The sequence below is a fragment of the Mastigoproctus giganteus genome, chromosome 1, assembly GCF_048544385.1.
Source record: "Mastigoproctus giganteus isolate SK-2022 chromosome 1, ASM4854438v1, whole genome shotgun sequence".
NCBI lineage: Eukaryota > Metazoa > Arthropoda > Arachnida > Uropygi > Thelyphonidae > Mastigoproctus > Mastigoproctus giganteus.
The window spans coordinates 187,384,259-187,412,154 of NC_143575.1; the positions used below are offsets into that span (position 1 = coordinate 187,384,259).

Consider the following 27,896-nt stretch of genomic DNA (forward strand, 5'->3'; position numbering starts at 1 on the left):
GGCCTTGCACAAAAAGATAATCACAAACTTCTCCCTACTAGCAAAGTTTCTGTATATCATTAACAAAACCCCACGAGCTGTTCTGGCAGCATGCCTGTACTACTCAGAGAATTTCATATCAGACTGCACAATTAACCCCAGGTCTTTTTCATTTTCCACTACGATGAGTGTAGTACCACACAGTTGATAAGTTAATTTGGGATTACTGCTACTACCCATATGCATTATTTTGCATTTGTCAATGTTAAACTTCAGCTACCATTTCACAGCCCATGGACCTAACCTTCTAAATCTTGTTGCAGTAACATACCATCATTACTGTTGTTAACCACCCTGCCAACCTTTGTATTAATCTGCAAACTTTGATGTTAAGCCTGATATACCTTCATCAGTGTCATTAATAAATATTGATGACAATGGGCCCACCACCGAACCCTGGGGGACTCCACTGATAACATTAGTCCATGAAGAGCAGTGCCCATTGATAACCACTCTCTATCTTCTTCCACTTAACCATCCCTTTATGGAGGTTCTTTGGCACCATGCCAGTGGTTGACACAGTAATCAGGATGGTCATTCTGTATTCCTTATGCCACATTTCTTTGACTTCCTGTCTTAGGTACTTCCTAATCTTTTCTTCTTATGTTTTCTCTAGAGGTTGCTGGTGTTAGGCACTCCTATGTCAATCAAGTAGGTAGCCATTTCCTTCTTGTCAGTAAGAGTTATGTCTGGTCTGTTGTGCAGAATCATCTTTTCACAGTCCCAGTATAGTTTGTGAATAGAAGTCTCTAGTATGGCTTGTGGCTCATACTTGTAATACGGTAAACTTTCTTTGATCAGTTGGTATTTTGCATTGGGCTTCTGATGTATTATCCTGGCCACCTGATTGTGTCTGTGAGTGTACTCCATCTGAGTAATCAACCTGCATCCTATGTTGATGTGCTGTATTGTTTCTGGGGCCACCACTGAATATCGATGACACATTACATCTCTTACTCTGGGGTCCTTAGCTGTGTATTTCCTGGTGTTGATTACCTGAGTTTGGATGGTGAGCCTGAATCCTTCAGTGGTGGACAGTGGGTTGAATGCTAAACAGAACCATAGTGTGCTCAAGTCATCTTCCTGGAAGATTCCTCTTCTGATGGGTATTGGTCGGGTCGTGATGTTCTTGACCTTGATGGTGGTCCTCCATTTTGCCTTCTAGATTGCTTCTAGGAAGCATGTCAGTTTGACTAGATTTTCATTGTCTCTTTCAGCCAGCTATGGGGCATAGTTGAAGGCCTTGCGGTAGTCAATGTAGGCTGTGTACAGGTTGCAGTGCTTCTTGTAGGCTTGCTCTATAATTGTAGCATCAATGGTCACTTTTTCCTTTTCATCCTTTGGTCGGTGCCTCCATAGCCAGGTGGACAGGAGCAGCAGTGCATAGCACATGCTTCTTGATTAGACTAGGGTTTGAGCCCATGACCACCAAATACGGAGGATGCAGAAAGGTCAGAGAAGGACCACCGCATATCCCCGGAGCAATATGGCCTTAGTTGCTAATGCTCCTTAAAAAAAACCAAATAACAATAACATCCTTTGGTCATCTACTTACATCCCTTTTTGCTGCCATGGCCATGATGTTCTAGCTCTCCAAGTGGTCTGATAACTTGTGAGTCCTACAGCAAGTTAGGATCTTGTACATTGTTGGGGGACAGGTGGACTATACGTTGCCGGGTTTATGGTGTCTTTGTCCTTAACCTTCAGGTAGGTGTTCCATCAATCAGAGACTCTGGGATTGTGTCAGGGTGCATTATTATCTTAGTGAACTACTTTGCTATGTGTCTGTGTGTTCAGCTGAACTTCTTGTACCAATAGTTGTGGATGTTATCTATTCCTGGGATTCGCCAGTTGTTGGGCTTCCTGATCGACTGTCATACATCTTCCTCCGAATCTCCCATTCTGTTATCTTTTGTACATTCATGGTTTTTTTCCCTTTTTAGTTCTTTCCAGCAGGCATGGCTGCTATGGCTCACTTCATTGCTCAACACATTTCCCCAGAACTCCTTGAGTACCTACTGGGTGGGTGGTCTGTCATCTTCCTTTGAAATTTTAGAATTAGTATTAGTAAGGGCAAATGATTCAAGAAAGCAGACTCATACAATGAGTTTGCTTTCTTTACAATTAGCTAGAAAAATTACTGTATATCATTGATAAAACACCATGAGCTGTGTTGGCAACTTGTCTGTACTGCTTAGAGAACTTCATATATGAGGTGCGACAATAAATTTTCGAAATAATTTTGTTTCCGTCAAAGTGGCCACACTGTTGGTTGGTTGGTTATTTGGTTTTTAGGAGCATTAGCAACTAAGGCCATATTGCTCCGGGAATATGCAGTGGTCATTTCCTGACCTTTCCGCATCCTCCGTATTTGGTGGTGACGGGCTCAAACTCCGGTCTAATCAAGAAGCGTGTGCTACGTACTGCTGCTCCTTCCCACCTGGCTACGGAGGTGCCGGCCACACTGTAAACCGTTACATCATCCTACTGTGTAGCCTGAACCCCCATTTACCAGCATGCAAAGGGTAAACGTCGTCAGTTGTTTCAGTCATTGTACAAGTTGGTTCGTGTAACGACTTTACACGAACCAACTTTCAGTTCCATGTTACGTGAAAAATGGAACGCAATTTAGAGCAAAGAGTTGTGATAGAATTTTGGTGAAAAGTGGTGAATCATCAACGGACATTTATGAAAAGTTGACTAGAGTTTATGGAAATGATACCATCTCAAAACCACTTATTTCAATTGAGCAAAACAATTTTGAGAAGGACGGGAATCTGTCAAAGATGCTGAGCATTCAGGACATCTTTTCACGACTTAACATGATGAAAACATTGTTCGTGTGTATGATCATGTTCAAAGCGATTGGCAGTTAACCACAAGAATGATTGCAGAAAAACTAAACATTAATTGGGAAAGTGTTAGATTAATTTTGACTGAATTTGTTGATGAGGAAAGTGTGTACAAAGCAGGTACCGAAAAACTTCTCTCGTGAGCAGAAAGAAATTCGGTTGCAACATTCTCAGATGTTGGAAAGCATTGAAGATGTTCCAGATTTGCTTTCTTGCATGATTACAGTGGATGAAAGCTGGGTATTTGCTTACGACCCTGAAACGAAAAGGCAAAGTCAATGATGGAAGAGAGCTTCCTCACCAAGATCCAAAAAAGCTAGAATGTCAAAGTCAAAAGTGAAAACCATGTTAATTTGCTTTTTTGATCAAAAAGGAATCGTCCACAAAGAGTTTATTCCACCTAATGAAACTGTCAAGCGACAGTTTTACCTTCAAGTTTTGGAAAGGCTTCGCAAGCCAGTCAACCGGGTTCGACCTAAAATTGCTTCGTCGTGGATTTTGCATCATGACAGTGCTCTTGCACGTTCTGCCATTGTAGCGAAAGAGTTTTTAATTTCAAAATTGATCACAGCGTTGCAGTACCCTCCATATTCGCCTGATTTATCTCCTTGTGACCTTTTTATTTCCTCGACTAAAAGGAGTCATAAAAGGAATGCATTTTCAGCCAGTTTCTGAAATTCAGAGTAATGTAATGCAGGTATTAAAACAGATACCAGAAAGTGAGTACCAGAAATGTTACGATCAATGGATCCTACACTGGAATGCGTGGGTACAGTCTATAGGGGAATACTTTGAAGGCAATGGCCTCACATCTGTATAATTTTCAGAATAAAACTTTTAAATGAATTATTCTCGAAACTTTATTGTCACACCTCATATGACCACACAATTATCCCCAGATCTTTTTCATTTTCCACTTCCCTTGAGTGTAGTGTTACTCCGGGATTGCTATCCATATACAGTACTTTGCATTTATGTAAATTTATATAAAATTTTTCTAGATCTTATTGCAGTAGCATTCCATCATTACTGTCAATTACCACCGTGCCAACCTTTGTATCACTGCAAACTTAGACATTAAGTCTGATATAGTGGTGAACAAAAAACTGCATCACTTGTGAATTTTGCAAATAATGTGTTTCGCGCTGCATTGTGGGTTGCAGAAATGTTCAAAATGCATTTGTGAGATGGGATATATATCTCTACATGTAGGTTGAATTTCGATTCGTCAGAAAATATGACTGTGTCCCATTGCTCTTTTGTCCATGAAATGTGTTTTAGCCCAAGCAAGTTCCTTCTTCCTCATTTGTTGGGTCAACAAAGGCTTCTACTTGGGCCAATAGGCATGCAAACCACATTCCGAAAGCCTTTTTGGATAGTTCGTGCACTTGTTTCAACACCAGAGTCCATCTCAAAGTCCAGTTTTAGATCAGGAGCACTAGCATGGCAATTACGAAGGAATAGCAGTTTCAAATATCGATCTTGGGAAGGCATAGTCACTCTCTTATGGCCTGATCCAGGTCTTCTCTTCACATCACTGGTTTCACACTTTAATTTCAGCTCCCAGGATACTGTTGACTGGTGGCAGCCTATTTTATCAGCAATAGCATGCATAGAAAGCCCTTCCTGGGACAGAGCAACAGCTACACTTTTTTTTCTTGGTGTCAACTGAACATATGGAGCCATGCTTGCACCTCCACAAAACAGGATACTAATGAGTGTGTATACCCTTCCAATGCTGTATTTATAGAAATGGCTGATACCATACCTTGCAATTACTGTTGTTGTTATTTGGTTTTTAGGAGCATTAGCAACTAAGGCCATATTGCTCCGGGATATGCGGTGGTCATTCCTTGACCTTTCCGCATCCTCCGTATTTGGTGGTGACGGGCTCGAACCCCGGTCTAATCAAGAAGCGTGTGCTACGCACTGCTGCTCCTTCCCACCTGGCTACGGAGGCGCCGCAATTACTGTCTGATGCATTAGAGGCGTTATCTGATGCAATACCTTTGCTTTGCGACAAACAAAATGACTATAATCAAACAATATCTTATACGTTTCACTACAGATGTTACTTTTTTAAGGTGATGCAGTTTTTTTGTCTACCACTGTGCCTCCATCAATATCATTAATCAATATGAAAAACAATTGAAGGACTCCACTAGTAACATTAGTCCACAAAATGAACAGTGGCCATTGATAACCACTCTCTCTGTCTTCTCCAACTCTACCATCTCTTTATCCATAGCAGTAAGTTGTCCTTAATGCCACATTGCTCCCAATTTGTACAGCAGTCTTTTATATGCATCGGTATGTATCAAAGTCTTCCTGCAATCCAAGTATATGATGTCTAAATTATTTTTGCATTTGGTTCCTTTGTGACTGCATCATAATAACCAATTGGATTGGTTGAGTTTTTTAAGGGGTGCTGAACTAATGACATGATGTTAATGATGTTTATTCATTCTCAATAATATAATAATGCTGGTTTCAATATTCTTTCATGAATATGCAGAACTTATTTTATAATTATTCCATGCAGCCTGTCTCATATGTAAAAATGTTTTTGAAAGTAAAACAGGTATAACACACTTATGCAAGCAATATATTAATAGTCATTATTTTGCCATTTCCTGTGGGATTTCGTATTACTCAAATGCATAATATCTAGTATATCTTTTATATAAGATTTCTTTCATTTCTCAGTTTTCTTCTAAGTAGTTTACATATCATGTATAAAAAATATCAGGTAGTTTGTGGGGAGAGGATAAAAATTCTGTTTAACACAACTTAAACACCTTTTTGTTGCCATTTATGCAACCATAGTTGTGAAAAGGTTATTGTAAGAATGCTGCAATTACAAAACAGTCAAAATGATGTGAAATATGAAAAGCTGATATGAGAAGAGAAACAGTGATAATGTTGATAAAAATATCGTTCAAAAGTCACATTAAAAAACATAATAAATGAAGTAATCAATCATACTTTATGGAAACTGCTTTTTATCATATGTTTGTTCATAATAATGCTTCATGTTTTGCATCTACAAAGTTCATTCATAAAGTCTCAACTGGTAATTAAATTTATGATATCAACCACAATTTAATGTGCTAATCTTAAATATGAAATTAAATAACTAATGCATTTGTTCAAATGACTGACATTGTAAATCAGGATGTTATAACCAAGTGATAAAAGTCAAACCATGAATAGTAGTTTCCTCTGTATTTTTATTACTTGAGGTATATGCAATAAAATTTAGACATGTGTGTGTGTGTTTTATTTTTTTATGTATTGCTTGATTCTTTTAACAGAAAATTTTAACAGTGATATAAATGAGAAAGATAAGTAAAAAATTATTACTGATTAAATAAGCTAACAACTGAATGTTAAACTGGAACATAATGTTTGATCTTTGATCACAGACTTGGCAATTTGGAATCTCCTCTCTTTGATCATCTCTGGCCCAAAATCTCTCTACCTCACTGTGTCAAATTCATCTGTTGTCTCTACCGTTCTCCCAACTCCACTAATCACTTGGAGCTCTTTGACTTCCTCTCTTTGCAACTTGACTTTCTCCAGTCCAACTTTCCTAACAGTGAAGTAATTTTCCTTGGTGATTTTAATGTTCACAACTCCAGCTGGCTTCCATTTTCTAGTCACACCGATCCAGCAGGACGAGATGCATGCTGAGGCTTTTGCAATTACTAATGACCTAGCACAGATTGTTCATTTGCCTACAAGAATACCGGACAATCCTAATCATACAGCCAATACGCTTGATCTTTTCTCACAAACAACCCTTCTAAGTACACAGTCAAAGTGAGAGGTCCTTTAGGCACTTCAGATCACAACTTGTGATTGTCTCTTCTCCAATAGAACCTTTATCTCATTGCTATTCCGAACCTTGTGTTGTTTGGCATTACAAGATTGCAAAATGGGATGACCTGCGAGACTTCTTTTCTTCTTTTCCTTGGTCGGATTACTGTTTCAAAAGTTCTGATGTCAACGTTTGCTCAGATCGTGTCAGTGAAATTATTCTTGCAGGAATGGAATCCTTTATCCCACACTCCACTTTAAAATCTCGTCGTTTATCTAAACCTTGGTTTTCCAATAAATGTGCTAAGGCTGTTCAAGAGAAGAATGTTGTATATCGTAATTGGCTTGTTTCTAATTCTTCAGTTTCATTTTCTGCCTACACCAAAGCTCGCAACAATTGTAAAGCAGTTATTAATCAGTCCAAACTAGAGTTTGAACAGGGTAAGAGTAGAAAACTTGCTTCTTGCCCTAGTGGTAGCCGAGCATTCTGGTCTCTTGCCAAAGCTATTGGTCGCAACTTTTGCCCATCTCTGCTACCACCTCTGTCCAAACAAGATGGTTCTGTTGTCACTTCAGCCAAGGATAAAGCTGACCTGCTAGCATCCCATTTTTCTTCCAGCTCATGTATTAATGATCTTGGTAAAAACACCTCCCACCATTCCCAACACTCTCCATTCAATGCCTCCTGTGTTCTTCCGTCAAAAGGATATCAGAAGGATTTTGATGAATCTCGATGCTAAGAAAACCTCCAGGTCCTGATGGTATTTCTCCACTTGTTCTCAAAACCTGTGCTCCTGAACTTACTCCTATTCTTTGCCTGCCCTTTTTTCACTTTCTTATTCTAAAGGTGTTTTTCCTTCTGCCTGGAAATTTGCTCATATCCAGCCAGTTCCTAAAAAGGGTGACAAATCCCTCCCATCCAATTATCGTCCCATTGCAATTACTTCTACTCTTTCTAAAGTAATGGAGAAATCAATTAACCGCCAATTCTTAAACTACCTAGAAACCTCCCGTCTGATCAACGATTGCCAGTATGGATTCCGTCAGTGTCGATCCACTGGTGATATTCTGGCTTATGTTACCCATTTATGGACTAATTCAATGAAAAGGTTCGGTGAAACACAGGTAGTTGCTCTTGACATCTCAAAGGCTTTTGATCGTGTTTGGCATAAAGGTCTTCTAAAAAGCTTCCATCTTATGGTTTGCCAACTGTTTTTAGTACAGTAATACCCCGAAGTTACGCGATAGGTGGGTCCGACGAAAATCGCGTAAGTCGAATTCGCGTAAGTCGGGGTACAACTTTGCATATAAAAGATATAAATTTTGCTTAATTGGGACCAAGGACTAACAAAAACACTAGTTTAGAAGAAAAATATTAATAAAATTGCAGTTCTTTATACATATTAATACAAAATATGTATTAAAAAAACAAATGACTTACGTAAAAAAGTTATTTCGATGTCGATGGCTTCATAAAATCTAACAAATTCGTCTGACGACACAGCGCGTTCTTTTTTTCACGCAGAATTTCTTCGTAGCAAGCTAATAATTTTTTTTATTCCTTGCTTTGTAGCTATAACGCGTTCTTCGTTGGAGTCTATGTTTTCTAAAATTTTTAAGCCCTTTACAATTGAGCCCTTTTCAATTTTCAACCTGTCAAGTTTGCAATTGTCATGTGCTTTTCGCCGTTGCTTCATTTAGGCCTGTAGCACGTGCAATATTACATGGTCTTTCATTTCGCTCAAAGCGTTTCACAATTTCATATTTTTTCTCTATCGACAGAGGTGGACTGGCCATGAGCCTTACCGGGGAAACCCCGGTGGGCCAGTGTGATTTTGGCCATAAACCATAGTATGAGGCCACTATAAATTTTCCCGGGTAAGAATTTTTGACCCAGTCCGCCTCTGTTTATCGATAATTGCTTTTCTTTTTCTCTCTGAATCTGCAGTGTCTTCACCAGGACGCTTCCTTTTCACACCTTTTAATTAAGTATTTTACTCATTTTTAGGGAATAAAGCACAATTACAAAACGAGGAGGCACGCTTGATACGCATAAACAAAGCTGCGCGCATGTAGCAACTGAATAAACAACACCATAAAGGCAGAGATACACTATTAACACCTCACATTTCTAGGGGTTACTACCATAAAACAATAAAAATCCAGTTGCGTTTCTGCTAGTTAAATCTGTTATAAACTGGTAGTAAACTCGATCTAATTGCATTTGCGATTATACCGATAGCTGGAATTGTGTTGGTTTTTACGTTATTATGGTGAAATGTGTTTCCCCTTCACTGATATAAAAAACATAAAAGCAACAAAGTTGAATTTTGTTCATCTTTCGCTCTCATTCTCCACCGTCGCACCGTATATCGATAACATATGAAAAACGACCTTGAAGATAGTGGGCGGCAGCGTTGCCAAACGAAAAAAATCAAGAACCGCGTAACTCCGAGTTCGCGTAAGTCGGGGTAGCGTAAGTCGGGGTATTACTGTAATTGGTTATCCAGCTTTCTCTCTGATCGCTCACTGAGGGTGATGGTAGATGGCTCTCTGTCTTCTAACTTCTCCACTAATGCAGTGCCCCCAAGGTTCAGTTCTTTCCCCCCACTCTTTTCCTCTTGTATATTAATGACCTTCTTCCATTGACTGGAAATCCTATCCATAGTTTTGCCGATGATAGCACATTGCATTCCACTTTCCATTTTGAGAAACCTTGTCCTGCTCAATCAGCTTCAACTTCTCGAAAATCTGCTACCAATTCCTTAAATGCCGATCTTCAGGTAATTCACCAGTGGGGCAAAGACAACTTAGTTGATTTCAACCCTTCTAAAACTCAGTCTTGTCTTATATCTCGCAAAAAGGATTCTTCTGCTCCTATGCTTATCTTTAGTGACACACCGATTTCTAGGCAAAATGATATATCTCTTTTGGGGATTACTCTGACTTCTAATCTCTCTTGGAACAAGCACATTACAAATATTGCTTCCTCTGCATCTAAAAAACTTGGTTTTCTCTTTCGTTCTCGGCGTTACTTTTCTTCCAAACAGCTGCTTACTCTGTATAAATCGCAAATCTGCCCTGCCATGGAATATTATTCCCACATCTGGGGTGGTGCCCCCAAAACCTCTCTCAGGCTTCTTGATTCCATTCAGAAGAGGGCAGTTAGGTTAATTAGTGATTCGTCTCTAACAGAGTCTCTCCACTCGCTTTCTCATAGACGTACTGTTTCTACTGTATGCCTCTTCTACAGATACTTCCATGGGCACTGTTCTTCTGAATTGGCTTCTATAATTCCTGCTCTCTCTTTCAAAACAGTCCGAACACGTGCCACTACCAGTCAACATCCATTTACTGTCCAACTTCAAACCCATAGAACCAACTTTTCATCTTCCTCATTTATTCATTCAACTGCCGTTTTCTGGAACAACCTTCCTTCATACATATTTCCTGAAAATTACAACGTACAGATGTTCAGGTCCAATGTCAACAAATATTTCTTTCGTCTTCTCAACCTCCAACCTTAAGAATGGTACTAAGTACTATAGGTTCTAATACCTCTCGTGTTTGGGGTTCACATAAAAAAAAAAAAAAAAAAAAAAAAAAAAAAAGACACAAGAGTTTTACAGTACTTCAGTATAATTATGGAAACTACTACATATACTAGTTTCTGCCATTCTAAATATGATTTCATCCTTGAAAAGAATGTCACACATTGGTGCTTATGAAATTTATAACTGAATACAGTACAATCCTGTTAATCCAGACTGGAATGGACCACACTTGGTCCGGATTAGTGAAAGTCCAGATTAACTGGAAGCTATCTTTAACATACCATTTTTTTTTTTTTATTAAATTAATAAAACAATATTTTAAAGTAAAAGAATATGGTAATTAAACAAAATACTGTACAAAGCAATAAAGTTTTAATGTAGAACATTATTTTACACAAAATTAAACACAAAAATATTAAAACACAAAACAAATAACTATTTTCGAGAAGTTTACTTGAAATAATCCTCAATTTTCTTTGCTTTAATTTTGAAACTCACTTTCAGGCCGCACAATCTCACAGACACTTCACGGTCAGAAGCTCACCAACTGATGTGTCATCCTATCTCTCGAAATAAATCAGTAGCTTCTCCAGCATTCCAGTTGCTTCATTGTGACCTGCACCAGTTGTTTCCTCGCTCACTTCATCATCAGAATTGTCATCTTCATTAGCTTGCAATGATGATGATGAGCATGCTTGCACAATGTCTTCCTCAGTGAGGATCTGATGTCCTAGATCATTATCATACATTATCCACAGGGCAAAGTCTTCATTTGTTATGTCTGAACAAACCCCTAAATGTTGAAATAACTGAACAAAATCATTATCATCCTTGTCATCATCAGGGTCTTTCCATTGGAACATCAGGCCAAAGTTTTTTCCAGCATTTGATAAGGGTAGTATTGTCAGTTTCGTCCCAAGCTGCAGCAGAAAAATAAATGACTGTCTTTGTGATGACATTTTTAAGAAGGTCCATAAAGTTTGACTTTTCTTCATGCACCTCTTGTTGTTCTAACAATGAGATTATCAACTTCTTTTTGTACTGTCGCTTCACAGCCTCTATAACTCCTTGACCCATAGGCTGTAATAGTGCAGTAACCTTGGGTGGCAAAAATTTTACAAAGATGTTTCCAGCTCTCGGTTGTTCTTCTGCTGGGTGGGTTGGAGCATTATCAATGAATAAAACAAGTTTTTCTTCCAGTCCTTGATCCCTTAAATATTTTTTTAACTAAGGGAACAAATGAGATGAAAAATCAATCTTTAAAAAAGATCTAAGCTCATCCAAGCTGATTTTTGTGATGTGTACTTAGCTGGGAGGGCATTTAAGTTCACATTTTTAAGAGCACGGGGCTTAGCAGATTTTCCTATGACTAACAGGGGTAACTTTAAAATCGCAGATGCATTACTGCACAAAAGCAGTGTCACTCTTTCCTTACTCGATTTATGTCCTTTAGCTAAAGAGCCAAGTTTTCAGGCAAGTATTTTTTTGGTTAACATTGTGAAAAATAAACCAGTCTTGTCAGCATTAAAAATTTTGGGGTAGAATTAAACTTTCTTCACTAATAAACTTGAGAAACTGTACCTTAAATTCTTCGCTTGCAACACAATCACCAGAAAGACTTTCAACTGTAATTCCGAGTTGTCGAATTCCATGACTCTCCTTCCACGTTGATAACCACCCAAAACTCGCAGTAAAAGACTGGTCACCTTCTAACTTTTTGTTAAGGCGAAGAGCCCTAGATTGAACGATTGGTCCTGAAAGAGGAACCTCCTTGCTCTAGTTCTTGACGAAACCAAATATATAAGGCCTCGTCCAAATTTTCATTTTTTGTCTGCCTAATGGTAGCTCTGTTTCCTAAGCTGTCTTTGGCCATCATTTTTGCACAAATGTTTTCGATTGCTTTCCTATTTTTTTTTACAATCAGAAACAGTTTATTTTTTCCACCCCTATGTCGAGAGCATTTTTTTTTTTTTTTTTAACTTTTCCCCTTATCAATGCGAAAAAGCGTGTTCAATTTTTATTCCATTGACATGGTAACATTCTTTCTATTTGTTGCCATCTTCTGTTAACCCAAAACAATAAAAAAATAAATTTTTTGTGAGTCATTTCCAAGAATGCATGATTCATCCCCCTCTCCATCACTGATCACGTGCTAGTGCACCATCACATTCGCTCTTATCCAGTGCAGTGGACAGTTACCGCTTAGTATACATGGACTAATTGTAGTCCCTTTGTCCTTGCTCTTCTTGTTTACAATTATGTCATTAATATAAACTTAGCTAGGCAAGCTGACACTTGTAAATATATTGGTACAATTTGCAGAAACCACTCATAAGTTAGTTATTTTTATAATTCCTTCCATATATTTTTTTCGATAGTTAGAATTTTTCCCCTGATGGAAAATCCAGTCCAGATTAACTGTTTAATGAAAGGTTTAATTGTTTAATGAATGAAGAAAGTCCACATCATCGGGGTCGAGATTAACGGGGTTCTACTGTATATTGTAACTGACAAATGTGGTAGCTGATTCCCCTCTTCCATCTCAGAGCTAAATTTTAGTTTTGCAAGTGTCCTATGTACAATTAATATTTCTTTTATCTATTTTTTATTGCATCTCTAACTGAATCGAAATGGGAAGAAATTACTCTGGCACAACTATTGTTGTTTATAAAATTTAATTATTTAATGAAGGGAATAATGCAGAAAAGAATACAGTAGCTCAATGGTCCATACTTTGAAAACCACTGCAGTAAATTTATAATAGGCACTATTTTATAATAGTGCCTATTATAAAATTCATGTTTTTTGCCTTTTTTTCATTAAACTGATTTTTTTTATTATTTTTTTTTTAATGTCATTCTTGGGGAGGGAGATCAACTACACATTATATCCAAAACTCTAATACATCGAGGTTGCACTTATCTTTAAATACAGTCAGCTTTTCTTAAGCATTTATTACCTCATTAAATCATTAATACTTTAAATCTTACCATGCAGTACACAGTCAGCCCAACCTGTGGATATTTAATCTTCACTTTAGGTTAATAATGATTTTGCAAATTTCAAAGAATAATTAGTCCTACAGCTCATTTCTGAACAGATATAATGGGTGTATATCAAACTGTCTAATATGACTGCCCTGTTAACCTTTAATAAGCTAGGATGTTATTTATATTCGTAATGTCTGATTTTTTGTGCAGTTTGTTTATATGCTGTTCTCAAGACTTTTTTTTTATAACAGATGATACAACATTTGATACTATAGAGACATCATCAGAAAAGTTGACACACTTAACAGCAGATAGACCAAGAGCTCCTAATCGAAGGCCACCTTCGCACATTTTTCTGAAAGAAAATGTAAGTCTCTAGTCATATTACTAATATTTTCAAAAGAAAATGTGCTTTTTAAAGCTATAATTTTGGGTGGCATTTATATCTTTTCATTTTATTATTGTTGGTAATAGTGGTAGTAATAGCAGCAGTGTAGCTCCATAATTTAGACGGTCATTTTCATTCCATCACTGTGAAATGAGCAGCTCATCAGAAGGGGGGAGGTGCCTCCGTAGCCAGGTGGGAAGGAGCAGCAGTGCATAGCACACTCTTCTTGATTAGACCGGGGTTCGAGCCCATCACCACCAAATACGGAGGATGCAGAAAGGTCAGGGAATGACCACCGCATATCCCGGAGCAATATGGCCTTAGTTGCTAATGCTCCTAAAAACCAAATAACAAACAGAAGGGGGAATACAGTTGACAAGGTGTAGTTTTCGCTATAACCTTAGCAGATCATTCTAATTATAGTAATTTATGCATTAAAAGATTAGATTAAATATCTTACAGGGAAAGAAGCTATCAAAAACTTAAAAAATGGTATTAATAAAAAGTAAATACCATGATACGAGCCATAAAATGAATGGTAAAGATTATATCATTCAAGACATTTCAGTTCAGTACTCACTTTCCTCTTTACTACAGTCGCTGTTAGATATATACCAGTGCATCTTTTCCTGTATTTATTATTATTATTCTATCGACTTCTTTACCCATTCCACTTCCATTTTCCTGATATTTATTTAATTTTCATAATTTTAGCACTTTTTCTGTTTATCCAGAATACATTCATCAGACAGCTACCCCACCAGTATTTTCACTGCAACCAGGGTAAGTGCAACATTTACCAAATAAATTTGGCCTTACCTCCCCAGATAAGCTTGGTGGATTCAAATCTGTGTGATATGGTGGGCATCTATAAACAGTATGCCCATGAACCTTTAAAATTTAATCAATTTTATTATCATTTTGACATTACTAGGAGGCACCCTAAACTACACGTGCATTGTTTATTATAATAGCAGCTGGATACTGGTGTTCAACAAGTAAATTCAATATCCACCTGTAGGTAATTTTGATAACAAATAAACTGAAAATCATCAATAATTACCTGAATCTGCCATTTTGTAGATTCTACAAATGCTCCACTATTTTCACAAACACAGAATGAAGTCTGGCACTGTCTTCATCCCAAAAGGTTGAAGTTAAGCTGCTCAACATTACACAGTTCAGTACTGCATATCTGCACCGAACATTACATGACACTAATTGTTGGATAATAGACATATTGGTCCTTGAGGCTGTTGCAAACATTGTCTCAGATATGCCAAATGAGCTCTGCTTGCTACCTGGGAGTCTAAAATGTTGATGGAACTGATATTCGGCTGACACTCAAGTCAAGTGGACTCAGTTTTGGCAAAGTCTGGACAGTATGACAACCAAATCCTCTGCTTGCACCTTCATGATGGTGGAACTTTTAGTAACCCTGGGTATAACCTCCATGCACATGCACACTGTGGGTGACCACCCAGGTGTGAATCAATGTAAGCAGGGTTCGAGGTGAGGCCCACACCACATAGAGGAATGCCACCCCTCTGTGTTACCAGGCAATACTAGATGGTAGATGACCCTCATCAACCGGTGAAATACCATCACTTTGCTTATTGGAGGCTTGAAGTGGTGGAACCCATGTTTATTCTCCAGAGATAAGTTCTGGTCAACCCTTCCCCATCTCTTCCATCATGCAGTATGACTGATGACTTTTGAGGTTAGGATGAACATCATGGTGAGATCCAATCTTCCTTACATTTCGAGGGTACAGCTCTAAAACTGTATTCGTAGGCCAGCCACTAGTTCGTACACCGAACCGAACCTATTGGTAACTCTTTAGGAGGCTTCCAGATCAGCCAGTGTATAATCTTGTTACCTCTACTCTGCCAAATGGTGACTGGAGGGAGTCCGAGTAGTGTGTATGCGGGGGAGCATTGTCGAAGCCACATTATGTCAAGGATCTGGGTATATCTTACCATGTGTATGCCATATCCAAAAATTTCATTACTTCATACAGCATGTCCCCCCCCCTCCCACTTTTTCTTACTATTTAATAAACCATGAGTTGTCAAACTAATAGAGCAAACTTATCTGTGAAAAGATCTAAACCTCCCAAACACTTCCTAGTTCATTTCAAAATATACGTGGTCTCAGTTCTAATCTCAATGATCTCAATTTCCGCTTATAGTCTGCCAAATCACATGTACGTTTTCTGATAGAATCTCAGTTATCGATTGATTCAACCACTGCTCATCTCAGTTGCCCAAATTATTTGCGGTATGATCCTTTCACCTCAAAGGTGGTACTTGTTCGTATGTCCGTTCCGATATTCCCTGTCAGAGACTTGGTAATTTGGAATCTCCTCTTTTCGATCTTCTCTGGCTTAAAATCTCTCTACCTCATTTTGTCAAATTCATCTGTTGTCTCTGTTCTCCCAACTCCACTAATCACTTGGAATTCTTTGACTTCCTTTCTTTGCAACTCGACTTTCTCCAGTTCAACTTTGCTAACAGCGAGGCAGTTTTCCTTGGTGATTTTAATGTTCACAACTACAGCTGACTTCTATTTTCTAGTCACACAGACCCAGCTGGTTGATATGCTGAGGCTTTTGCTCTTACTAATGACCTCGCACAGATTGTTCATTTACCTACCAGAATACTGGACAGTTCTAACCATACAGGCAACACGCTTGATCTTTTTCTCAACAACAACCCTGCTAAGTACACAGTCGAAGTGAGTGGTCCTTTAGGCACTTCAGATCACAACTGGTGATTGTCTCTTCTCCAATGGAGCCTTTATATCATGGCTATGCCCAACCTGGTGTTGTTTGGCATTACAAGAATGCAAATTGGGATGACCTACGAGATTTCTTTTCTTCTTTTCCTTGGTTTCATTATTGTTTCAAAACTACTGTCAACGTTTGCTCAGATCGTACCAGTGAAATTATTCTTGTAGGAATGGAATTCTTTATTCCACATTCCACCTTAAAATCTCATCCTTTATCTAAACCTTGGTTTTCCAATAAATGTGCTAAGGCTGTTCAAGAGAAGAATGTTGCATATCGTAATTGGCTTGTTACCAATTCTTCAGTTTCATTTTGTGCCTACACCAGAGCTCGCAACAATTATAAAGCAGTTATCAATTAGTCCAAACTAAATTTTGAATGGGGTAAGAGTAAAAAACTTGCTTCTTTTCCTAGTGGTAGCCGAGCATTCTGGGCTGTTGCCAAAGCTATTTGCCTGCAACTTTTGCCCATCTCTGCTCCCACCTCTCTCAAAACCAGATGGTTCTGTTGTCACTTCAGCCAAGGATAAAGCTGACCTGCTAGCATCCATTTTTCTTTCAACTCACGTATTAATGAGCTTGGTAAAACACCTCCCACCACTCACAGCACGCTCCATTTTATGCCTCCTGTGGTCTTCCATCAAAAGGATTTTGTTGAATCTTAATGCTAAGAAAGTTCCAGGTCCTGATGATATTCCTCCACTTGTTCTCAAAACCTGCACACCTAAACTTACTCCTGTTTTTTGCTGCCTTTTTGCACTTTCTTATTCCAAAGGTGTTTTTCCTTCTGCTTGGAAATTTGCTCATATCCAGCCAGTTCCTAAAAAGAGTTTCAAATTCCTCCCATCCAATTATCGTCCCATTGCAATTACTTCTACTCTCTCTAAAGTAATGGAGAAATCAATTAACCACCAACTCTTAAACTATCTAGAAACCTTCCATCTGATCAACAATTTCCAGTATGGATTCCATCAGTGTCGATCCACTGGTGATATTCTGGCTTATGTTACCCATTTTTGGACAAATTCAATGGGAAAATTCAGTGACACTCAAGCAGTTGCTCTTAACGTCTCAAAGGCTTTCAATCATGTTTGGCATAAAGGTCTTCTAAACTAGCTTCCATATTATTGTTTACCAACTGTTTTTTGAAATTGGTTATCCAGTTTTCTCTGTGACCACTCACTGAGGGTGATGGTAGATGAATCTCTCTCTTCTAACTTCTTTACTAATGCTGGTGTCCCACCATGGTTCAGTTCTTTCCCCCACTCTTTTCCTCTTGTATATTAATGACCTTCTTCCATTGACTGGAAATCCTATCCATAGTTTTGCCGATGATAGCACATTGCATTCCACTTTCCATTTTGAGAAACCTTGCCCTGCTCAATCAGCTTCAACTTCTTGAATATCTGCTACTAATTCCTTATATGCCAATCTCCGGGTAATTCTCCAGTGGAGCAAACACAACTTAGTTGATTTCAATCCTTCTAAAACTCACTCCTGTCTTATATCTCACAAAAAGGATTCTTCTGCTCCTATTCTTTTTTTTTTTTTTTTTTACGAAAACCCCAAACACGAAAGGTATCAAAACCTATAGTACTTAGTACCGTGCATGGGTTGAAGGAAAAGTATGGGGGGGGGATGCCGGAAACTTTGCTCTAGAGACTAAACATGGGTTTATGCTTATCTTTGGTGATATTCCAATTACTAGGCAAGATGATATATCTCTTTTGATGATTACCCTTACTTCTAATGTCTATTGGCACAAGCACATTACAAATGTTGCTTCCTCTGCATCTAAAAAACTTGGTTTTCTCTTTTGCTCTCAGCGTTACTTTTCTTCCAGACAGCTGTTCACTCTGTACAAATCGCAAATCCACCCTACCATGGAATTGTTCCCACCTCTGGCGTGATGTTCCCAAAACCTCTCTCAGGCTTATAGATTCCATTCAGAAGAGGGCTGTTGAGTTAATTAATGACTCATCTCTAACAGTCTCTTCCCTCTCTGTCTCATAGACATACTGTTTCTGCTGCATGACTTTTCTACAGATACTTCCATGGGCATTGTTCTTCTGAATTGGCTTCTATAATTCCTGTGCTCTCTTTCAAAATGGTCCCAACACGTGCCGCCAACATCCATTTACTGTCCAACTTCAAACTCACAGAATCAACTTTTCATCTTCCATGTTTGTTCATTCAACTGCCATTTTCTGGAACAACCTTCTTTCATACATATTTCCTGAAAATTACAGTCTACAGAAGTTCAAATCTAATGTCAACAAATATCTTCTTTTGTCTTCTCAGCCTCCAACCCATGCACGGTACTACACTAGGTTCTAATACCTCACGTATTTGGGGTTTTCATAAAAAAATATATATATATATATATATATATATATAAAATTTATATTGTCTTGTTAATGCTAATATGTGTATATATGTAAAAACTGTGTTATATATATATATACACATTGAGTTGGCTTTGTATTAGCAACACCTAGGTAATACCTCGTGGAGGTATTTGTCCGGTACAGCCCATACACATCTTGGCATGGACTCCTCCATGAGGTGTTGTGGGGTGTCCTATGATCTAGCCATGCATTGTGTATCCACCTATGTGCCTGTGTATTTACAGAGGGATGGTCATGGCATCAAATGTCCTTTTCCAGTAAGTCCCAAGCATGTTCATGATTGAGAATTTATTTTCCTATTCCTGAAACCAGTTAGCAATCTGCGAAGCATTGTGGCAAGGTGCATTGTCTTTAGCATTAGCTAAAGACAATGCACCTAAGAAAGTAAGCTTATAAAGCATCAGCCAAAAAAAAAAAAACCCTTCCCATTTCACCCATCCATTCGCTCCAAAGGTTTGTCCTTGTTTATAGACATCAGAGTTGTCTGGGTACACTATCATCATGAAGGGGTTTAATTGGTTGCCGACAACAGAAAGGTAGGTGTTCTTATAGAGCTGTTAATTAATATTGATCGTAGGACCCAGATCATTTCATAAAAACAGTCCCCAAAGCATAACACTACGCCTTCAGTCTAGCCAACACCAACATTGCATCTATATGCTGTGATCTCGTTTTGCTTTTTCTAAATGTAGATATCCCCATCAGCATGATAGAGTTAGAAATGGGATTCATCAGACTAGGCAACAGATTTCCACATGTTGGTGGTCTCCAGCGTTGGTGCTGACATGCTCGTTCACAGTCTTGTGTCTCACAGTGAACATGGGTACAGTGATGGCTGTCAACTGCCATAAGCCCATATGAGCTAATATCCCTTGCATAGTCCATGTGCCATTTCTTCATTGTACTGCCATTTCTTCATTGTACTGGGTGATTAGCTGTGCCACTGTGCTGTGTCACTGCTGTGCAAGCAAGACAAACGACACTCATCACAACCACACTTGGCTGTTCCGTGTGTGGTGACCTTTGGCTGGTTGTTTGACAGTTGTTGAGTCAGTTGTGGTAAACTTTTGATGCCAGAACAGGAATGCTTAACCATGTTGGCTGTTTTTGAGGTACTGGCAACTGCATATCTTCCCCACTTAATCATTCCATGTTCGAAGTTGGATCTTGATGCTGATCCAGTCTTCCTCATAGATCCTCAAAAATTGATTGCCACCTGGCTGAAAACTATAATCGTATATCAGCCATTCCTAACTTGGCATGTTGACGGCATTACAGACCAGTCCATTTCTACAGAAGGGGGTGTTGCTAATGCAAAGCCAACTCAGTGCATATCTGTATTCATCTCTGTGGAAGTGGAGCAGTCATAGAAACCACAAAACCTTTTAGTTTATTTGTCAGTGTAAGCACCTTTATTTGTATTTAAGATTCACTGTATTAACATTGGTCACCTACTGCTATAATAAACGGCCTGTGTATAGTTGAGTGTTTCCTTTTTCACTACTTTCAAGCCCTACTAACATTGTTCAGATCACATCTCAGATCTGTTCCAGATGTTCAGATATTTTTAAGATCATTATGGTTTATCATGTTCTCCTGCAGTCATTTTTGTATGTATATCACTTTTTCAGAGATGCTTTGCTTGATTTTTATTTTTTCAGACAGCATGAAAACCAGAATTATCCATTAAAATTTGATTACCATCAAATTTTAATGGATCTTATACTGTCTTATACCAAATCTTCATCACAATTAGACAACGATTCAGTGTGAGATTTTCTTCTCCACTTTGCTTTGGGTTTGTAATAAATCAACTGAATGTAAACCCATTATCACAGTCACTAATGCAAAATGGCATTTGGAGCAGGGTCATTCATGATGTTCTTGGATTCTGGAACAGTGGCTGAAGGTGATATGGAGTGCCAACTCATTACACATTTTATTCATACAGACATGCTTGGGTGTGGAGATTGCCCAGAGAGTTCCTCCAGCAAGAGTGTACCATCAGAGTGTCTCTACCATAAAGTTTGATAGAGACAGTCTGATGGTATTTTCAGTTAATTTGGATTTAGATTGATTAGTGCCGGAAACCACGAAACAGTTATATACTACTTACACTCTGGCAGTGCCATAGAAATGATCCCTGTTGGTATCAGCATGATAATGTTCCATATCATGTAGTGAAAATCATAAAGGACTAGTTTGTGGAGATAGGATTTTCATAAACTGTGGAAATTGATAAATTGGACTGACTAGCTCAGGCATTATTCAGTGCAATCTTAAAATTAGAATTAAAAACATATACTCTCAAGTTTGGTCACCTGCAGGATGAGTTGGAACTCTAGATTAGACTGTAGCCAAAATGGCCATAATTTAAACTGGCTCTGACAGCTGCTTTGCAGGAGGAATGGGGTCAGTTTCTGGTTGACACCTACTAGAAATTGGTTGAAAAAACAAAAGGTATGCAAGGTAGGTTGAGGCTGTTATAAGGCCACAGGTAGCCCAACTCATCTATAACTATTCTATCTGATATCTATGACTCTACTACCTACAATTACTCTATTACAATGAACTTTCAAGGTTTCACAAATGTTTTATTGTACTAAAATTTCTTTCTAATGAATATCTTTGAGAATTATTTCAAACAAATCATTATTTATATAAATAAATTCTGCTGCACTTTGCTAATATACAGGGTGGCCTGTGGGTGTTGAAATGTAACTTGACTTAGAGTTTAGAAAAGAAAAAATTCCTTTAAGTCAAAGTTACATTTGGAAAAAATTTTATTGTGAAAAAAGATTACATTACGTTATACCATGGAATATATGTAAATATACTCAAGTATACATTTACCACTAGTTTTGAGCATTGTGAAGTCAGAAAATATATTGATGTGTGTATATAGTTGATGCCGACCAGGCTAGCCAGGTGGGTAAAGTGCCTGCCTGGCAACCCAAAAGTCATGGGTTCGAATCCCCCCCTCGGGCTTGGATCAGAGTAAAATGCAAAAACTTTGGCAGGTGCATTATGGCCATAGAAGCCAATGCGCCAACACCTAACAAAAAAATATATATATATATATTGGTCGATTTTATTTAATTAAATGGTATTTATCTGTAGGGAATTAGGTGTATATGGACCAGGCTACCAAGTTAGCAAATGTAAACTAGCTTTAGCCTGGGAGGCCTATAAACGTTATATTAATGAAATGGTATTAAAAATAATATGATGCTAAATAATGAAAATAACAATAAAAATGATAATAAACAATGTACATTCCAAATAACATTCCCTCACTTGGCCATCTGTCTGCTACTTCATCGGGGGCTTTGAGCAGAACGATAGCCAGACTAAAGGAATGTCTCGTACCTACCCGTTTCTCTTGTCCCCATGCCAGTTATTAGTTTTTAAGTGATAGTATTAAACTTAATTTTTTTTTTTTTTTTTTTTTTTTGCTGATAAATACCATTTAATTAAATAAAATTGACCAATATAATTTCATGCACATATAATGTCTAATTGCCCTACGTACAATAGCATTAACGTTGCACAAATGACAAATACCTAATACTGTAAACTTAACCAGATATCATTATCATAATCTTCAATAAGAACACAATATAATTTACTCTGCTAGTACCCAGCTTTGCTAGCGAGCTCCTGGGACTACAGTGATAATGAGGTTAACAATTAAAACTAATAATTTAAGCAAAATTTGTAAAACTCCATCAATAAAGGTAATAAAGTGTAATTACGTGGAACCTGGGCCTTATATTTTCATATATCATTAAAACTCATAATTTCTTTTTAAACATGAACAATACTACATATAGGAACAACATGTTGTATGGGTACCACAGCATAAATTGCACCTCGGGAATCGACATGACCACACAGGACCCGACATTTCCTGAAAACGGTCAAGTAGCATACAATGCTGCCACACCCTAAGTGAATAAAACAAAACCCTTTGGAACTAAAGACTACAATTTCCTACACATCGAAGACTATGTTGATAGTCTACGCCACCAGAGTCAGCTAAAATTTTAAAAATGTAACAGTGAACTATGCAAAACATGTCCATACATGCATAGCCAGCACCAGCAAACCTCTGATAATACACCATTTTTTTGCCATACAAAAAATGTCATATACCTTATTACATGTAAAATATGCAGAATACAATACATAGGGCAAACCAGAACAGAGCTACACATAAGATTAAACCTTACCGTTCACAAATAAAGAAATACAGCGAAAACCCCACGAAAGACAGCAGCTCCAACACTACAGACAAATACACCAATGAAATTGAACTCAAAACACTTCCAAAATTCACTAATATATCCATTGCCATCCTAGCAATAAGGGAAAACACCGCCAAAAGAGAAATTATGGAAGACCAGTTTATACTACTGTATAAATCCCTCTACCCATACGGGCTAAACAATAGATTTAATGGCAGAAATTTCACTTACACTAGCCCCGAAAAATGTACATATACTATCTACAATTCACTAAAAACTGACGCACTAATGGGATAAAACATGGTAAAATTAGACAAGAACATAGCGATGACAATAGGAGTAAGCCACAAAACCTTAACAACTTCGATAAACTTCTCAAAGAATGGGACACGGAGCCTATCTTAAAATAAAACCCTTTTTGCTCTTAAAATCAGCAAACTAAAAGCATTAAGCAAGATTCACCAAAAACGCAATATCCAGAACATACATCTCAACCATACTCTAGAAGATATTTTTAAATTCAGAATCGGCATTGATTACCCAAACAGAACAAAAAAAAGAATACTGCATTGTTAAATTCCTTAATCATCCATTTGACTCTGTCAACATCAGAGATATTATCAATAAAACCAAGACATACCTTCCTATTAAAAACATCAACATAAAAATTAGAAACAGATACAACAAACCTATAGGTATGGCCATTTGTAACTATAAAAATACCATTGCCAATATGAACACCACAGACCAACCCTGCTACTGCCAGGAAAACAAATATAAAAAATACATAGATCCACATTACAACCATATCATCACAGGCGACCTTAACATTATAGACGATCACACACTAATAGAGATCATGGAAAAGGGAACCAAATTTAGACCCAACACCCCAGCCAACCTAAAAAACACATGCAAATCTATTTACACGGATCTACTACAGTTTACCTTTAAAACTGCATACAAATTCAACACGCCAGTAGAAGCCTTTCAAAGTTGTATAAATACTTCCACAGAACGTATTCTGGCTAGATTCAAAGAAATCATACCACTACAAAAATGCATTAAGCAATATAACCTAAAAAATATTAATTACAAAACGAAAGAACTGCAAAATAAATTCATCATCACAAATATCGATAAGGCCAATAACTTCAGCGTTATTTGCAAAAAGTTTTACATTGACACGCTTAAAGAGGAGATGAACCACAGCGATACATACAAGCTTATGAACTCCACACCTAGCAGCATTAGCAAAAAAATTATAGCCATGCACAAAAAACTCTAATTAAAAATAGATAATACGCGATACCCATTCATATATTGGATCCCCAAATTCCATAAAGTCCCGATTGGAAAAAGGTTCATCACCTCAGGTAAAAACAGCTACATAAAACCATCCAGTAATTTAATGGAGGACAAATTAAATTATATAGCCAACCAAATCACTAATACTAAAATTATTTCCAATAAAAAAAATATTTAGAATACATCAAAAACAAAAACAATAGTATCAGAAGCCTATACACTTACAACTTTAAAAACCAGTATATCCCACGACAATTTAATTAAAGTTCTTTTACACTACTACGAAAATCATCAAAACATTATGAAATGCAATAAACAATATTGGCACGACCTTATTAATCTTAATGTCAAAAACAATTACGTGCTTATGGGAGACAGCATTTACGTCCAGACTAGGGGGATAGCCATGGGGGCTAGCAGTTCCTGCTCCATAGCCAACCTTTACCTGCATTATTTCGAAAACAACATCAAAGAAGAAATTATATTCTACAGATATATTGATGGTGTCCTGGTCATCAATTTCGACATTTTAGCCCAGGAAATTTACCCCACAGATTTAACCATAGAACGCCCTAACCCGAATAGCAACTTACAGGCTTACTATCTCAACAGTGAAATCACCATAACCAAAGACAATGTCTGCACTCAACACTATGATAAGAGAGACCATTTCAGCTTCCCAGCTATAAAGCTTATCAATTGGGAGAGTATCTAGCTAAGCATATCCATGGCAACACTATTAGAAATCAAACAAACAGGTTAATACACATCTGCAATAATCTAGATAACACAACGGAAGCAGGGCCGACCGGGCTAGCCGAGTGGGTAAAGTACCTGCCCGGCAACCCAAAGGTCGCGGGTTCGATTCGCACCTCGGGCTTGGATCAAAGTACTGCAAAAACCTTGGGAGGTGCAATATGGCCACAGAAGCCGATGCGCCAACAACTACCAAATCAAAAAAAAAAAAAAAAAAAAACAACGGAAGCAATTAAAAAACTCATAGAAACTCTCATCAAGAATAATATACCCACCAACTACAGCAGACACCATATTAAAGCAGCCATACTTACGAACCTCAACATACACCACCCTAACACCAACCCCTTATACACTTATTGAAAATACACTGAAACAGTTTAGAACTATAAATGGCCCGTAGCTTACCACTACTAGGTTGTCTAAAAATATGTGTCCATTATCAAATAAGATAAAAACTTCCCAATTTTGATACCCGGTTTATTGCGCTCAGAAGAGGCTCGTCGTCTGACAGCACTGTAACCTGCCCTACCAAACACTTTCCTCCCCCCTTCCTAAATCAGACAATCTAAATCGGATACAAACTCCCAACAACAAAATAATTGTGCCTAAGATATACTATACACATAACGTTTATATCCCTTCATTTTAATACACTATAAAATCTAGTGACACAGGGTGAAAATTCACATTGAAGGAGGCTGTAAATATGTACATAGCTATCCCCCCCCCCGACAAACACGGGTCATTATGCCTTAGAAAAGCTATACCAGCCCTGTCCAGGGGATAGCAACCCATTTTTATTAACATACTTCTTGTATTTTCAAACACATTTTGTACTGATGTAAACACATCATTTCATTTATATAGGTTCCTTCCGACATCAGAAGCAACCCCTTCCCCCCGCACACACACACACACACAAGCACAAATATAAACCCTCTCATGGCTTTCAAAAAATTCGCATTGACACAGGATATATTGCCTACAGCAATTTCACCATCACACCATAATCTACAAAAGACGGGTCTGCGCAGTATAATCTTATCAACATATAAAACAACCTGAAGGCGGGAATTGATCACCTTTTCAGTCTGACTACCACAGAACAAGAAGGAAGTAAGAACCTTTCTCATTTATTCTGATACATACCCGTTGGTCTTTGTCACCTATCCTAGTTTGCTGTTTCTGACACTACGTTGGTAAAATTTAAAATTTAAATAATATAAAAATTTTACAAAAATTAAACTAAACGTATTATCCTTTCTCATTGAATTTAAGTTTAACAGATATATTGATGGTGTCAAATAAATAGTATATTAATTAACCAATCAAACTTAAATTTGATTGGTTAATTAATTAATTATTTATTTTTACCATATCCATCACATAGGGAGCACCACATTATTTTGATCTTGACGACTATTATCGTTACTATATTATGTCCTGGATACGATAGATATGTAGTATGTATTATATATTTAATCACTTAAAAATTAAGTATAATACTATCACTTAAAAACTAATAACTGGCAAAACTGGTATGGGGACAACAGAAATGGGTAGGTATGAGACATTCCTTTAGTCTGGCTATTGTTCTGCTCAAAGCCCCCGATGAAGTAGCAGACAGATGGCCAAGTGAGGGAATGTTATTTGCAATTTACATTGTTTATTATCATTTTTATTGTTATTTTCATTATTTAGCATCATATTATTTTTAATACCATTTCATTAATATAACGTTTATAGGCCTCCCTGGCTAAAGCTAGTTTACATTTGCTAACTTGGTAGTCTGGTCCATACACACCTAATTCCCTATAGATAAATACCATTTAATTAAATAAAATCGACCAATATAATTTCATTCACGTATAATGTCTAATTGCCCTATGTACAATAGCATTAATGTTGCACAACACAACTGACAAATACCTAATACTGTAAACTTAACCAGATATCATAATCTTCAATAAGAACACATATATATATATATATATTGTGTTTATACCCGAGCCACAACTTATATCTTGTATTGTCTTTAAGCTGTCCTACACTCTTTATTTTTATTTCTCCGAAATTATTAGGGCAATCCGAGGACGTAGGAGAAAGTATTTCTTATCTATACCACTATTTTTCACCCTTATGGAGTTCAGGTTCTATTATTCCTACTCCTTTAGTTTTTCATCTTACTATCTGCATGTTTCTCTTTGCATAAACTTAAATTTGATTGGTTAATTAATTAATTATTTATTTTTACCATATCCATCACATAGGGGGCACCACATTATTTTGATCTTGACGACTATTATCGTTACTATATTATGTCCTGGATACGATAGATATGTAGTATGTATTATATATTTAATCTTATTGTAATCATTAAATTACGTTCTCTGTCGGGTCAACGATGATTAATATATGCTTACATTTATAATTTATTTATAACATACTTATATTTTCTTACTTTTGATTCTAAAATTTCCTAACCATTTTTAATTACTATATTTGGTTTAGATTTAAATTACTTAGCATATATTGATTATTACAGAAACAGAGAACTTCTTGTCGTTTTTTTGCCTTCAGTCTGGGTGGTTGGTCCCAGTTGAAGTCATCTGGATCGTGGGTAAAAAGCGATAATAATTTTTTTTTTTTTTTTTTTTTAAATCTTTAGCATTTTCCTAAATCCCTGAATGGTATTATTTGATTGATTTACCTTTTCTATTATTATCCTCAATATTTTATACACAT

General features: G+C 37.3%; 1 protein-coding gene across 1 annotated transcript in view; it reads left to right on the forward strand.

Annotated features, from left to right (window-relative positions):
- LOC150091374 (SH3 domain-containing kinase-binding protein 1-like) overlaps nt 1-27,896 on the forward strand; it is a 393,836-nt gene that overhangs the window by 258,031 nt on the left and 107,909 nt on the right. Inside the window, exon 11 of the mRNA XM_090383547.1 lies at nt 13,506-13,621. Within this exon, the coding sequence (XP_090239673.1) occupies nt 13,506-13,621 (116 nt within the window). The remainder of the gene's footprint in view (nt 1-13,505; nt 13,622-27,896) is intronic.